Source organism: Camelina sativa, chromosome 14 (genome assembly GCF_030686135.1).
Source record: "Camelina sativa cultivar CO46 ecotype springtype chromosome 14, ASM3068613v1".
Taxonomy (NCBI): domain Eukaryota; kingdom Viridiplantae; phylum Streptophyta; class Magnoliopsida; order Brassicales; family Brassicaceae; genus Camelina; species Camelina sativa.
In genome coordinates this window covers 8,733,417-8,748,860 of record NC_141893.1, presented here as the reverse complement: position 1 = coordinate 8,748,860, position 15,444 = coordinate 8,733,417, and the positions used below count along the sequence as shown (strand labels likewise).

At 38.2% G+C, this 15,444-nt stretch overlaps 2 protein-coding genes across 2 annotated transcripts; both read right to left on the bottom strand.

Annotated features, from left to right (window-relative positions):
- Positions 1–4,116: 4,116 nt before the first annotated feature.
- LOC104740714 (GDSL esterase/lipase At1g20120-like) lies at positions 4,117–11,401 on the bottom strand. Its single transcript, XM_010461396.3, has 6 exons — positions 11,093–11,401; positions 5,921–6,048; positions 5,468–5,598; positions 5,151–5,384; positions 4,407–4,662; positions 4,117–4,310 (listed from the first exon to the last, which is right to left on the bottom strand). Exons 1-6 carry the CDS (start codon positions 11,398–11,400, stop codon positions 4,117–4,119), a joined length of 1,251 nt encoding a protein of 416 aa, XP_010459698.2. The 5' UTR covers position 11,401.
- Positions 11,402–12,706: 1,305 nt separating this feature from the next.
- Positions 12,707–15,042, bottom strand: LOC104740713 (anther-specific proline-rich protein APG-like). Its single transcript, XM_010461395.2, has 5 exons — positions 14,170–15,042; positions 13,949–14,079; positions 13,600–13,863; positions 13,096–13,342; positions 12,707–12,995 (listed from the first exon to the last, which is right to left on the bottom strand). Exons 1-5 carry the CDS (start codon positions 14,945–14,947, stop codon positions 12,799–12,801), a joined length of 1,617 nt encoding a protein of 538 aa, XP_010459697.1. The 5' UTR covers positions 14,948–15,042; the 3' UTR covers positions 12,707–12,798.
- Positions 15,043–15,444: the final 402 nt, after the last annotated feature.

Below are 15,444 nucleotides of genomic sequence, written 5' to 3'. Positions count from 1 at the left end.
TCCCCCTCTCTCGCTTCATTGTCTCTTAATCCTGGTTCTCCTCATTCGGTCCCAAGTAACACACCTTATCCCATCGCCACTTATCTTCCGCAAGCTAATTTTTCTCCAGGGCACAGGGCTTTCTTAGCTGCTATAACTTCAGCCATTGAGCCTACTAGCTATAAAGAAGAAATTTTGGACGATGTTTGGAATGACTCTATGAATAATGAGTATTCTTCTCTTACAATGCAACACACATGGGATGAAACAACTCTTCCTCCTGGAAAGACAATGATTGGTAGTAAATGGGTGTGTAAGATCAAACATCATTCTGATGGTAAGATTTCTTGCTACAAATCCCGTTTAGTGGCTTTTGGTAAGCGTCAACGTGAAGGTTTCAACTACACTGACACATTTGCTCCGGTTGCTAAGTCTACAACTGTGCGAGTTCTCCTTGAGATTGCAGCTGCCAAATGATGGGAAGTACACCAAATGGATGTTCAAAATGCGTTTTTACATGGTGATTTGCATGAGGAGATTTATATGAAGTTCCCTCCTGGTTTTGAGAATCTGGATCCTACTAAGGTTTGTCGCTTGCGTAAGTCTATCTACGGGCTTAAACAAGCGCCTCATTGTTGGTTTGTGAAGTTAAGTACTGCATTGAAGACTTATGGCTTTAAGCAAAGCAAACCCGATTACTCTCATTTTTCTTACATCAAAGGGAATGTTTGTCTACATATATTGGTCTATGTGGATGATTTTGTCATCTCCGGTAATGATCTCTCTACTATTCAGCGATTTAAGAACTACCTTAGTCAGTGTATTCACATGAAGGATTTAGGGAAGCTCAATTATTTCCTTGGCATTGAAGTAGCTCAGAATACAGAAGGCATATTTATTTCTCAACGCAAACTGGTCTTCTTGGCTCCAAACCTGTTCCTACACCTATTGAGGTTAATCATAAACTTCTTCGGGATGCTAGTCCCTTCTTTGACAAACAAGAAGCCTATCAGCGTTTGGTAGGTAGGCTCATTTACTTGACTTTCACCAGACCCGAGTTGTGTTATGTTGTTCACATTTTGTCCCAGTTTATGAAAGCGCCTCGTCAAGCTCATTGGGAGGTTGCCATTCGTACGGTTCATTATCTTAAGGGATCTCCGGGTCACGGTATTCTTCTTCCAGCTGATTCTGATCTTCGTCTAACCGCTTATTGTGATGTTGATTGGAATGGTTGTGCGTTAACTCGTCGCTCTCTTAGTGCCTACATTGTTCTTCTTGGATCATCTGCGATATCTTGGAAGACAAAGAAACAGGATACCGTGTCTATGTCTTCTTCTGAATCGGAATATTGTGTTATGGCGTATACTTTTAAAAGAACTTAAATGGCTTAAGCAGTTGCTATCTACGTTTGGCATCCTCAACCGATGCGGTTGTTTTGTGACAGTCAATCAGCATTGTATATTGCTGCTAATCTCGTTTTTCATGAACGGACCAAACACATTGAATCAGACTGTCATTTCGTGCGTGATGCAGTTCAAGAAAAGCTTATCACTACTGATCACATTGATACTAAGGAGCAGCCTGCGGACATTCTTACTAAAGCTCTTCCTGCTCCGACATTTGCGTACTTGCTCTCCAAGTTGGAGATTCAAGATTTCTCCCCTCCAACTTGAAGGGGGGGGCGGGGGGAGGGGGGGTATAGAGATAAGGATACATATCTATTGTTGTAATCTACTCTAGATTTAGGCTTATCGTACATTCCTTATATTTAGGATCTCCCTTGTATAAATACTTTGATCGTTCTATCAATACACACAGATTACATTCCTATTCATAACAATAGTCTTTTTTTATTTTAAAACTAGATCAAGACCTGCGGTGTACCGCGGGACAAATTTTTATTTTATTTTTTATCAATATAATCTATAAATTATTAAAATATAATTTGTGTCTAAGTTTGTTGTCTGATTATTTTCAAAAATCTATTTATCTCTCATCATTGTATGACTTAATAATATGTGTTAATGTGTATAACTGAATGATATTATGTTATTTTATGTATATACTAATCTAATAATATAGACAATTTTTTGCCTAATTTCTGTAAATCTAGTAATTATTTTTTACTTAAAACATAAGTATAATTTGTATGTTTAAAATTATGAATATTTTTTTTGACCCAGAAAAAGTATTAAAAACATTCAAAAAAAGATTGAAAAAGTTATTAAACCCTCCATTATATCCTTTTATCAAAAAGACATCAATCTAGGTTCTTTGTATTTTTCGTTCTCTACTGCCGAAGAAGATTAGATCCTTGTAATTTTTTGTCAAGGCGAATTGGGATTGTAGAAATGGAAGAGGTAAAATATCAGCTTGACTTGGATCCTCCATGAAGATTTGTAGGGACGCAGTCTCGGAGAAGAGCAAATGAAGCTGCCATGACGAATAAGAGCAAATGATCTTTGCGATTTTGCTGTGTAAGATGTGAGATGATATGATAGCAAGTAGAATTATTTAGAATGGTTTGTAGAGTATCGTGATAAAGGGTAGTAGTTAGTGTAATCCTTGCTGACCAAGTAGAAGATCAATATAACATTTAATTGAGCAAGTTTTGGCATCGATGATTTTATGATTACTATAGTAGAGGAAGGTGTATATATTGCGATGGTAACTAAGGTAAGGCCATTAAAAGTCTCTTCTAATCTCTTTGTATTTGATTGCCATTAAATGTATTTGATTGATTCAATAGTAGAGTAAGGAAGGTTCAGCGATGATTGTTAACGTAAGTATAAATCATGTCTATTCACACTGTATCATGAACTTACTATAGTAGAGGAAGCTGTATATACAGTGATGGTAGGTAAGGCACTTAAATGTCTCTTCTAATCTCTCCTTATTTGATTTTTCTACAAATAAGGAGGTTTTTTATTTTGTAATTAAGGATATCATTTATGTCGTTTATATTGCAATGTAAATTTTTCTACAATCTGGACTTCGATTTTTCTACAACCTAAACAAACGGAGGCCCATAAATTATGTACATCGATTATTATCAAGAGGCCCATAAAATGATAAGAGGTCGACATAATTTAATAGCATTAAATGTAAATAATTTCTTTATTAGTATTTTTGAGTAAAAACTGCTGCAAAAATACTAATATAGATGATCAATGAATGTGGTTAGAAAAAATTGGTATATGTTAAGAACAATTAATACCAATTAAATCCGATAAAACTCTTCTGTTCCCGAATTTTTCGGTTGGAACATGATAAGGAAAATTGCGTCTATATGGTATAAAATTGCTTCTTGACACTGCCATGAGCAAATTGTCGTTGCCAGTATCAAGAATCGAATCGCCAAATGCAAGAACCGCTGAAAATTTTACTATTATGAATAGCTTGAGAACATGAAATCCATAAAGAAAATAATACTACTAGAACTTTGATAAGTTTTAGGGTTTGAATGGTAATTGTGGTCAGGGCGGCCAAATCCGTCTATGGTCTGGACCGCTCTATTTTTGGGGCGGATTACAGACCGTTGCGGACCAATTCTATTTGTAAGCAAAAGTGGTTCGCAGTTGGTCCGCATCGGTCTTGTCTATGCTTTATCTGGACCGCACCACTGCGGACTACATTTGCTGAATAGTAAATAAAAAGCGGTTCAGTGCGCAGATAGATTTATCCGCCCCAACCACTGCAACCATTCACACCCATAGGGTCTCATAGATAATAATATGTTGACGTAAAAATAAAAATAAAGAAAATCGTTATATAAACAGTTGTACCGGAAAATAGGTATCAATTAAATGAACTGATTGATTTAGATTTGAACAGTAACAGAATTCTCATAACGGCATCAGTATTTTATCTTTTAGTAAAATAAAAAAATGTATTACGCGAGGTTTTTATCTTATTGTTGATGAGTGCACTTCAAGACACGTGTGTGTTAGTCCACATTGTATAATGATGGATTGGTCTTTAAAAACCATGTGAAGAGTGATGAAATTTTCTCTTAACATCATCAATTGATGATCAATATATATTCCACTTACAATAAATTAATAACACTACATTTTATTATAACTACGTGAGCTTAAAGAAAAACATACAGTTAATATAATGTAAGTGATTCACTACTCAATTTAACTTGTGGATGTATTTCTCGAAAAGTATCTTGGTTAAGATTTTATAGAATCGTTGGGTTGGATAGAAACCATCCCAAAACATGTAAGCAGAAACATTGGAGCACAGAAATGGAGTGAACCGATTGCAAAGTGGACCTGCTTCCACAAATCCAGTTCCACAACAACCTTTCTTTATTTCTTCAAACCCTGCATTAATTCTCAACTCAAGAGTTATATAAACATGATCTCCATGAAAGTAGTACTACTTATAAAAAGTCAAGTTTGCCATGGTCCAATATTTACCATAATCTGAAGAATATTCTATGATGTGACTGAAAGCAGAGTATATGTCAATGTAAATGATATTGGAATTTGGTAGGGTTTTTGCTAATTCGTCCAAAGTGATGGAGAGTTTGGCGTTGAAGAGCTGAGAAGCATAGTTTATATCTTGAGCACAATCTCTACGAAGACCTCCTTTTAGAGTTCTTTGTAATGGTACGCATCCAAGTGGTGGTGTTCCCAGCACTGCTATTTGTCTTGCTCCATATTCATATAATTGCTGTTCAATTGTATCCATATACATATGTTATTGTTATTAAGTTATTACGTTAGTGCCTGTAGAGCGATATCTTTGAAAGGGAAATTTACACACCATATATAGTATCCGGTTTATACTTTACGTATGTACATCATCATATATTAAACATTAATCCTGACTTAATTTATTAAATTTACTTCCACATATGTCACTTTTAAAATTAAATTTATTGAGTTATATATTGCTTAAAAATTGTGTTATTATGATAGTTCACTTTTCAGTATTTTCTTATCTTACAATAAATCATATAATATATAGTTTTAGAAAATCAATGGACATATTACCAAATTATGTAATTTTTCAAATCCTGTTTTGTTGTTGTTGTTGGTGTCAATTGTCTTATATTCTTATTAGTTAGGGGATAAAGTAATTGAACGAACGTTTGGTGAAATTTATGAACTTCAGAAAAAATAGAAGATGGATGAAAAGCATAAATGTAAGGTACGTACCATAACAAAACTTGCGGCAGAGTTAGCCATCTTTGAAGTATAGTAGTTAATATCGTCTTTGAGCCATTGAGCACCTTGACCGTAGTATGTAATAACCAAATCGTTGCTGCCTGCGACCACAACGGATAAGCCCTTGGCTAAAAGTTGATCGGTCTTCTCTTTCCCTATTAACCTCTTAACTCTCGTGATATGTCGTTGAAAATATGTCAACTGGTCCAACATTGACTTTACTCTCTGATTATATTTTGCCCAGATGATTAGGGTAAAAGTTTAGACATATAAATATATAATCTAGAGGGGACTTATTTGCATCTTACTGATATTTTGGGTGTCAAAGGGTAATAGCCACTACCACCAGAAGCAAATGATACACCGGTGAGAAGGTCTTCAAGTTGTACATCGGGGTCAAAATATGCCGGTACTATTGGTTTTACTCCCAAAAATTCGGCTACAAGATTAGAATCAAATCATTTTTTTTTTAACTGCAAAACGCACAATTCATTTTTTGTCTTAAAATTTTGTCTACAATTAATGGTTAATTATGAGAGCATCAAAACAAAATCATACGTACTATACAATTTCTTTTTTTTTGATCGAGTAAGTTCTGTTCACTTAAAGAAACAAACAAATATATTGTCTTAATTGAATAATGAAATTAACATATATATATTAGCGTAATGTATGTTATGAAAAAAAAAAATAGAATACATATTTGCCAAGGTCGACACAATATAAGAAGAGGAAATTAGAAAGAGAGAGAGTATACGAACATATATAATCGGAAGCGACCTTGCCGTTGCTGAATCTATCAGTGGCAACTCCGGATGGAAAATTCATACCATATGGAGGAAAATTACACCTCGTTTCTGTTGTTAGATTATTATTATTTCCCGTATCTTCAAAGAACAGAGAGAACAAAGGTGAATTTGTCTTCTAAATTTGTATTTTCGATAATGATATTTTTGAGTGTTTACAGTTTCTTATATACACTACTTAAGAACAATCTAGAATATACAGCTGTCTAGGGTGATTCATCCTCTGTGTTTTGCAAAGATTGCAGAGGTGCATATTTGTTCTTATCAGAGCAGTTGGTCTTGTCTGGAGATGTCGTTTTCACCTTCATACGAACGGTCTTCGTGCTTGCAGGCGTGACTGCGACAGGGTGAGATGTTGTCTTCAATGTCTTCTTCTGTTGTATTTGAACGTGTGGGCTTGACTGGATTTGGGCCTTTGTTGAGGTTGTGTCGAGGCCCATTGTTATATCTTCTACACCCTCCCTCAAACTTGGCGTGGAAGGTTGCGGAGAAACAGACACACCAAGTTTGCGTCGAAGATCAGTGAAGGACGGTCGAGGTAATGGTTTGGTGAAGACATCGGCAAGCTGAAGATGGGCTGGAATGTGATGTGTTTCAATGAGACCAAGTGCCACCCGCTCTCGTATGTAGTGGAAGTCTTTGTCGAAATGTTTGGTGCGATTGTGCAGAGCAGGGTTGGCGGAGAGATAAACAGCAGATAGATTATCACAGAAGACTTTGTTTGGTTGATGTTGCGGTACTCCAATATCTCGAAGCAGAGATGAGATCCAGGTGAGTTCACGAGCAACAGTAGAGAGAGCTCGATACTCTGCTTCAGTGGAGGAGTTTGAGACGGTGGATTGTCTTTTAGCAGACCAAGAGACCAGAGTGGATCCCAAAAGGATGCAGAAGCCGCCAGTGGAGCGTCTTGTGTCCTTACAGCCTGCGTAATCACTGTCACAAAAGGCTGACAAAACCGGATTGTTGTGTTTTCTGATGGGAAGACCCATGTTGAGTGTCCCTTTGAGATATCTGAGGATCCGCTTGAGGAGACCAAAGTCTGAGTTCGTAGGAGCGTGCATCTTTTGACAGATAAAATTGACAGCAAATTGAAGATCAGGTCGAGTGATAGTAAGATACTGCAATTTACCTGCTAGACTCCGATAGTAAGTTGGTTCCGGGAACGGTGTTGTGTCAGGTTTGTCTAGATGTTGAGGAAGAGGCGTTGGCATCGGATTGCACTCTGACATGCCAGCTTGGTGAAGAATGTCAGAAGCATAAGCAGTTTGATGCAGAAACAGACCATTGTTGAACGATTCAATCTCCACCCCAAGGAAGTAGCGTGGAGGACCAAGGTCTTTCATGGAGAATCGAGTGTTGCGAGCATTGAGGAGTTGTTCCAGAAGTAGGTCGTCACTTCCAGTAAGAAGAATATCATCCACATAGAGAAGCAAAATGAGTATTTCTCCTTGGTGATGACACACAAACAAGGATGGATCCGCTGTACTACATTCAAAACCAAAGTCAAGGAGAAAATTGCTAAATGTGTCAAATCAAGCTCGTGGGGCTTGTTTGAGTCCGTACAGAGCCTTGGTGAGTTTACACACATAATCTGGTTTTGCTGGATCAACAAAACCTGAAGGTTGAGACATGTACACCGGTTCTTGCAATTCACCGTGAAGGAAGGCATTGGAGACATCAAGCTGTTTTAAGGACCAGTCATGATCTACAGTAGTATCGAGAACAAGGCGTATAGTTGCGGTTCTTACCACTGGACTGAACGTCTCAAGATAGTCGATACCCTCCTCTTGATCAAAACCTTGGGCGACAAGTCTAGCTTTCAACTTATCAATTGCCCCATCAGGCTTGTGTTTGGTTTTAAAGACCCATTTGGAATCCAAAATGTTCATGTCATCGGTTAGTTCCACCAGTGACCAAGTGTTCAGCATATGGATTCTGCCAATTTCTTCCATAACTGCTCAATCCACTCAGGGTGTTTCATTGCCGAGACAATACTCTTTGGCTCATCAGTGGTGAACTTAGAAGCGATCAGAGCATACATGGGATTTGGTCGATGGATCCCATCTTTGGATCTTGTAGTCATCTGATGAATGTTGGTTGGTAAAGCAGGGATAACACTTTGATCAGTAGCGACTGCAGTGTCTGCTGTTTCAGTGTCTTCTGCAGTTTCAGAGTCAGAGTCAGAGAGGAGGTCAATGTCTGCGTCGACTTGATTATTGGTATCTAACTCATCTTGTGTGTGAACATGTGGTTCAAGGATAGGCTCAGGTTGCGGATGTGAGTTGGTTGTATGTTGAACATGTGGTAGGTCTGTTGCAGAAGCTAGTGGTAGTTCTGTTGCAGAGGCTATCGGTTGGTGGACTGAAGATGGAGTCACTAATGTAGGTCGAGGCACGGTCGGTTGTTGCCAAGCGAGAAGCAGTGGCGTCTGATATTGTGGAACGAGATGACGAAACTGCTCTTTGAATGGAAATGTAGATTCATCAAAGACGACATGTCTTGATATATATATACTCTCCCTGTAGGAGGATATAAACACCGATAGCCTTTGTAATGATTGTTGTAGCCAATAAAGACACATTGTAGAGAGCGAGGATCGAACTTGTGTTGTGTTATGGGTCGCAAACAAGGGTAGCAAGCAGAACCAAACACTCGTAGAGCAGAGTAGTCAACTTTCTCATGTAGTAGAGCTTCGTGTGGACTTACATTCTGCAAGACTGTGGAGGGAAGAAGGTTGACAAGATAATTTGCAGTGTAGAACGCTTCTACCCAGTATTTGAACGGTGTGTGGCTATGGAACAACATAGATAAACCGAGTTCCACCAAGTGTCGATGCTTTCTCTCAGCAAGGCCATTTTGTTGTGGAGTGTAGGGGCAGGATAGATGATGATGAATGCCATGATCTTGAAAATGTTTCTTTAAGGTGCTGTTTGTAAACTCTCCACCTCCATCACTTTGAAAGATCTTGATTTTTGTATTAAACTGATTCTCGACTAACTTTTGAAACGCCATGAATATAGAGGTAAAGTCGGATTTCAAACGCAGAGGATAGAACCAAGAGTATCTTGAGTGATCATCAATAAAAACAGCATAATATTTGAACCCTTGGTTTGATACAACTGGTGATGGCCCCCAGAGATCACAATGAACTTTCTCTAGGGTTTTTAAAGTTCTAGAATCAGAAGAAAAAAACTGCAACTTGTTACTCTTTCCCATCTGGCAAGGCTCACAAATGGGAGAAGTTCTGCTCTTATTCACTTCAATCTCCTTGCTGGCTTGAAGGAGCTGTAGAATCTTGTAGTTTGAGTGTCCTAACCGATGATGCCAAGTATCCAGGGTTGCTGTACACTGACGGTTTGAGTAGAGCGCAACAAACACTTGATTCTGCAGCACATATAGTCCTGTTCTACGAGGACCCTTGGACACCACTTTCTGAGTGGTTAAGTCAATTATATATACTGAATTAGAATCAAAGAACACTCCACAAGGATAATCATCACATAACTTGCCCACAGATAAGAGATCTTTCTTTATATCAGGATATACGAGAACTTCATGTAAGGGAATTGTACCTTTAGCAGAAGAAATGGTGGTGGATCCAACATGTGTGATGGGAAGGTAAGCTCCATCACCAACCATCATTGCATCAATTCCGTCATAAGCTTTTGCTTCCTGCAGTCCAGACGTCGAGGATGTTATGTGAGCCGTAGCTGCAGAGTCTGGATGCCACTCACGACCACTATCATCAGAGACTTGAAGAGAAGCAAACACTTGAGTGGGAACTTCAGTTTGATAGTTGTTATCAAAACGATTGTAGCATTTGATAGCTGTGTGACCAATGCGGCCACAAATTTGACAGATTGGGCGCTGTCCTTGAGACGGAGAGACAGATTGGTGCTGGGAGAAGCCTCTGCCGCGAGTAGTGTAGCCTCCTCTGCCTCTGTTTTGGCCAAATCGACCACCACGACCTCTCTGACTAGGTTGAAACTGAGGAGCACACGGATTTGTCTTGTCGGTCATGAATGCAAGATGAGGAGTGACCGAAGATGCATCATCATACGACTGGAGTTTGTTATCAAATCCTTGGACTTCCGACACAACATCATTGAACGTAGGAGGTGAGAGCTTGCTCAAGGAACTCTGAATGACAGTTGCTATAGGGTCGTATTCTCGACCTAAACCGTTCAAGAAACCAAAGATCTTCATGGATTCGTCAACTGGTTTGCCGATGGAGCTAAGGGAGTCACAAATGGATTTGAATTCACGACAGTAGGTAGAAAGAGATTTTTCCTTCTTTGACAGAAGCTGAAGACTGCGTCGGAGAGAGAATTCTCTGGCGACACTGCTCTTGTTGAAGTTTTCAGCGAGAGCAAGCCAAATCTCACGAGCCGTGGGGAGGCTGTGAACATGACCTAACACTTCTTCAGAAAGAGTCCCAAACAGCCACGACCTGACAAGCTGATCGGTACAGAACCAAGACTCATACTGCGAGTTGGTGACTTCACTGGAGACATCGTCTTGGACAACTTGACGTGTCTTTGTTGGAGCAGAAACGGCTCCATTGACAAACCCTATGAGCTTGTGACTCGATAGGAGAGACTCAAATTGAGTCTTCCACAGCAAGTAGTTGCTGTCGTTGAGTTTCAGAGTGACAGAACTCGAGACATGGACATTGTCTGGAAACGGGTATGAGGAAGCCATTAGAATGCCTGTTAGAGCTTAGAATGGCTCTGATACTATGAAAGAACAGAGAGAACAAAGGTGAATTTGTCTTGTAAACTTATATTTTAGAATGGCTCTGATACTATGATATTTTTGAGTGTTTACAGTTTCTTATATACACTACTTGAGAACAATCTAGAATATACAACTGTCTAGGGTGAGTCATCCTCTGTTTTGCAGAGATTGCAGAGGTGCATATTTGTTCTTATTAGAGCAATTGGTCTTGTCTGGAGACGTCGTTTTCACCTTCGTACGAACGGTCTTCGTGCTTGCAGGCGTGACTGCGACAGGGTGAGATGTTGTCTTCAATGTCTTCTTCTGTTGTATTTGAACGTGTGGGCTTGACTGGATTTGGGCCTTTGTTGAGGTTGTGTCGAGGCCCATTGTTATATCTTCTACATATCTATGATCGAATCCCCAAAAAAGAATACTGCCGGTGTGGTTTTGTTATGTGGTGGTGACGGAGATGGGCTGGGTGGTGGGCCTGGCCCTGATTCTGGCAGTGGCCATGGCCGTAGACGTCGGTGGTGGTTCACTTGGGAATGGGTGGTGGTCACGAAGAAGAGACAAAAACAAAATGATAATAAAAGAAAGAAGACACATCCAATTAATCTGGAATAAATCAGCCTATGTTGTTTCATGGTTCTATGCCTATACAATTCTCTAACAAAATTTGTAGATGAAAAAAATGTAGAAACGATACTAATTTGCATGTGTTTATACCACTAATGATGTCATTAATTCTGTGTATGTGTAACAGTATACATCTTAATCTTTTTTGGACATGCGATTTTTGTGCCGTGTCTAAGTTGCGTATATCATAAGGTTTCTTTTATCACACGTTATGAGGATTAGTTAGGATCCAAAGCAGTATATTGTTTCTTTTTTTGTTAAACAAAAACAGTGTTCCTACGTAAGTGTAAACCAGTTGCCAATCGAACTTAATTCTCTCATGTCCCATCCATATATGGTTTACTAAAATCTCCTGAGAAAGAAACTGTATAGTTGAACATATCTCAAATAGAAGCATAAATGATCATTATATTATTTTATCTTAGTATCCATATAATATGATTCATCTTTAATCTTTTATTTTTGAGAAATACCCTAAAATAACACTATAATAAGTTTTATGGACAACTATAGCACATATTCCATAAATTTCCATAAATAGCACTATTTAACATATTAAAATATTTAAAATTAATTTTTAGAATTTTTATTTTATGTTTGGGTTCTCAATTTCACATTTAGGATATAGTTTTGAGAGGTATGGTTTAGTATTTTAAATTTATGATTTAATTTTGAATGATTAATTGGTGCTATTTTTGGAATTTTAGATATGTTGTATTAAATTTGAAAAAAAAAACTTATTTTGGTGCTATTTTTAAAAATCTTTCTTTATTTTTACGTCATAATGACAAAAATACTAAATAAGTTGTCTCGGACATGCAATGTACGTGACCGAGTGTGAAATTAATTATAGTGTCTCTTTTTGATCACACATTTTCGAACCTCCTAATATTTAGCTTTAACTGGGCGAGCATTTCTTTGATTTTTTTTCTTTTTTCTTTTATCAAGTATAACTTTAAACTTTCAAAATTAATTTTAGTTTGCTTCGGAATTGGTTTCAACTTCTCAAAGATCTAAATGCCATTTTCGAATGAACTAACTTTGTATTTTGATCGCTATCATTTCAAATTTTCAACAGCTTATATGCAAAAGCGTTTGTCTATCAGCGTAAAGTCGTAGACACAAACTAAATTGATGAAGTCGCACACAGCTCTCTTAAGAAACTATATCATATTCTAAAATTTACTGTGTTAGTTTTATTCTTTTAATACACTGGATATAAATCATAGAATTTAACTAAATTGTTCATACAAAAATCAAGAACTCAGAATTACAGACTAAAACTTAGTACATCACGAACATGACTGGATAAGGATTCATTTAACACAAAAGAAAAATCTTTCATAGTACTATCTCAAATGTTGTTTTGCTTAACGACATTAATAATTAGTCACAGAAACGGCTCATGTATTCCACATTATTACATTGCAAAAGTTTTTATTTTCGTATGAGCTAAATAATGTAAAAAAAAGAAGTTATTATTTAGATAAAATATAACCGTATTCGTTTACAAGTGCTTTGTTTATAGTTTCATAAGCTTTCTGAGTAGGATGCATACCGTCCCAAAACAAATAAGACGATGTATTGGGACATATTTTCGATGTAGACTTTTTGCAGAGGGCACCTGCGCTCAATAATCCTGTTTTGCAACACGGTTTCTTTACCTCTTCAAATCCTGCATGCAAATATTTTGAAAAAATAATATGCATGCATGATCGTATATTATAAATAGCTATAGCGTTAAATTATATGAATTGTCACAATGAATTATTTACCATAATCCCCGGGAGTTTCTAGCATCTGACTGAAGACAGTGTAGATGTCCATATAAACCAATGTAGAATTTGGTAGCGTTTTTGACAGTTGACCCAAGATCAGGATGAGTTTAGAGTTGAAAAGCTGAGCAGCATAATTAAGCTCTTCGTTGCATTTTTTCATTTTTTTTACTAGTTGTGATGGTACACATCCAAGTGGTGGTGCTCCTATCACTCCTACACGTCTTGCTCCATATCCATACAATTGCTGCATACGCCCAATTTATACATTTACTTTATATTATTTACGAATTGAAATATCATTTTTGATAATCGAGTCACATAATATACCCAAAATGACGTAATCTTTTATACATATGTAGGCTTGTAGCCCAATAGTTTAAGTCCCTAAATTTAAAAAAAAAAAAAAAAGTATGCTAATTTCGCAAGTTAAATAATGTTTGGACGTAAATTTATGAAGTTAGAAAAGCATAAAATAGGAGGATATATATAAATAACACGTACCAAAACGAAACTGGCGGCAGAATCAGCAATGAAAGTGGTATAGGAGTCGATGTCATTTTTGAGTCGTTGAGCACCACTTCCAAAATATGTAATGATCAAATCATTGCTTCCCGCGACGACGATTGCTACTCCTTTGGATATTATCTTATTGGTCTTCTCTAAACCTGCCAACACTTCTCCAGTCTGCTCTTGTCTTACTACCTTATTTACTTTCTCTATGTAGTCTTGGAAATATGTCAATTGGTCGAGCATTGGTATTGCATTCTGATTTAAATAAACCAAATGAATGATTATGGCTGCAAATATAATAAATCATATGACAATGATGATAAAATTGATTCGAACTTACCGCTGCTTTGGATGTCACAGGGTTGTAGCCAGCACCACCCGAGGCAAAAGAGACGCCCGTAAGAAGATCGTTTGGTTGTGTTTTCGAGTCGAAATATGCAGGTACGATATCTTTTACTCCAAGATATTTGGCTATTGGGATTAAGGAGACAAAAAAAATGTAACTAATTTGAAATTGGGTTTACTTCTTTTCTCATCATGTTTTATAGCGAGAGTACAAACCTAGATAATCGGAAGCAACCCTTCCATTGCTGAATCTACCAGTGGCAACTCCGAATTTGAAATCCATACCATAGGGACGATAATTACTTTTCATCTTTGTTTGTCGGTTATTGTTATTTCCTGTGTCGAAGACCGAATCCCCAAAGAAAAATACGGCCGGTATGGTTTTGTTCTCTGGCTTAGGTGGTGACGGAGCAGGTTTTGGCTTTGGGGCAGGCGGTGGTGTTGGGATAGGTTTTGGAGTTGGGGCAGGTGGTGGCTTATTCTTTGGAGCTGGTGGCGCTGGCTTTGGTGGTGATGGACATGGGACTGGCTTTGGTGCTGGTGGTGGCGCTGGCTTTGGTGCTGGTGGTGGCGCTGGTTTAGGTGGTGTTGGTGGGCATGCTGGTGGTGGCTTTGGTTGGGGCTTAGGTGCTGGTGGTGGGCATGCAGATGGGCTTGGTGCTGGTGGTGGGCAGGCAGATGGGCTAGGTGCTGGTGGTGGCTTGGGTTGCGGCTTTGGTGGTGTTGGTGGGCATGGAGATGGTCCTGGTGGTGAGACAGGTTTTGGTGATGGGCTAGGTGGTGGGGAAGGCTTAGGTAATGGGTCAAATGCTGGTGGATCCATCGGCCACGGCTGTGGATACGGCCGAGGCCACATTGGCCAAGGCCAGAGCCGTCTATGCATGACTTGAGCATTGGTCGTTGTCAAGAAGAAGATACAAAAGGATAAGAGAAAGAAAATACAACGAGATATTCTCGAATATGAACAAGAATCGACCAAGGAAGATCGCGTCATGGTTTTACTACCAGTAGTAAGAAATAACAGTTTTCATTCAAGTGTTTGCCACTGTCGTCATGGCAATATGTGCGTGCGCATGTATATATATGCATAATGCATTACGTATATCGGGACATGCGATTTATGTGGCCTTTTTCAAGTTGCATGTGTCTCAAGGCTTCTGTCATCACACAATTTGAGACCTCCCTTATATTCGGTCTCTAGTTACAAGCTGGAACTTAACTCTTCCTAGCATCTCTCGTAACTCATGAATCCACAGAAACTCATGAGAAAGAAACTATATTAATTTTCACTATCTTTGATTATTGGAGTAACTAATGTTTTTTTTTTGGCTAATAATGTATATATATAAATAGCTTCCCACAAAATTTAGTAACATCAATTCCAAAAGCTGATGCATGTACAGGGCGACTGTGTCTGAGGGTGAGAAGTTCCTAGTGGATTGGCTTTCTTTTAGACTTTCGTTTAATGGCCATATCATATGATTTAGATTA

Bases quoted from the DNA above. Each gene is read 5' to 3' on its own strand.
- LOC104740714 (XM_010461396.3), bottom strand. From the start codon at position 11,400: ATGCAAATTAGTATCGTTTCTACATTTTTTTCATCTACAAATTTTGTT. The intron at 5,599-5,920 runs GTTCGTATACTC...CTAATCTTGTAG, and splicing joins GGTCGCTTCCGATTATATAT to CCGAATTTTTGGGAGTAAAA. The intron at 4,311-4,406 runs GTAAATATTGGA...GAATTAATGCAG, and splicing joins AGAATATTCTTCAGATTATG to GGTTTGAAGAAATAAAGAAA.
- LOC104740713 (XM_010461395.2), bottom strand. From the start codon at position 14,947: ATGACGCGATCTTCCTTGGTCGATTCTTGTTCATATTCGAGAATATCT. The intron at 14,080-14,169 runs GTTTGTACTCTC...TAATCCCAATAG, and splicing joins GGTTGCTTCCGATTATCTAG to CCAAATATCTTGGAGTAAAA. The intron at 13,864-13,948 runs GTAAGTTCGAAT...TATTTAAATCAG, and splicing joins CTGTGACATCCAAAGCAGCG to AATGCAATACCAATGCTCGA.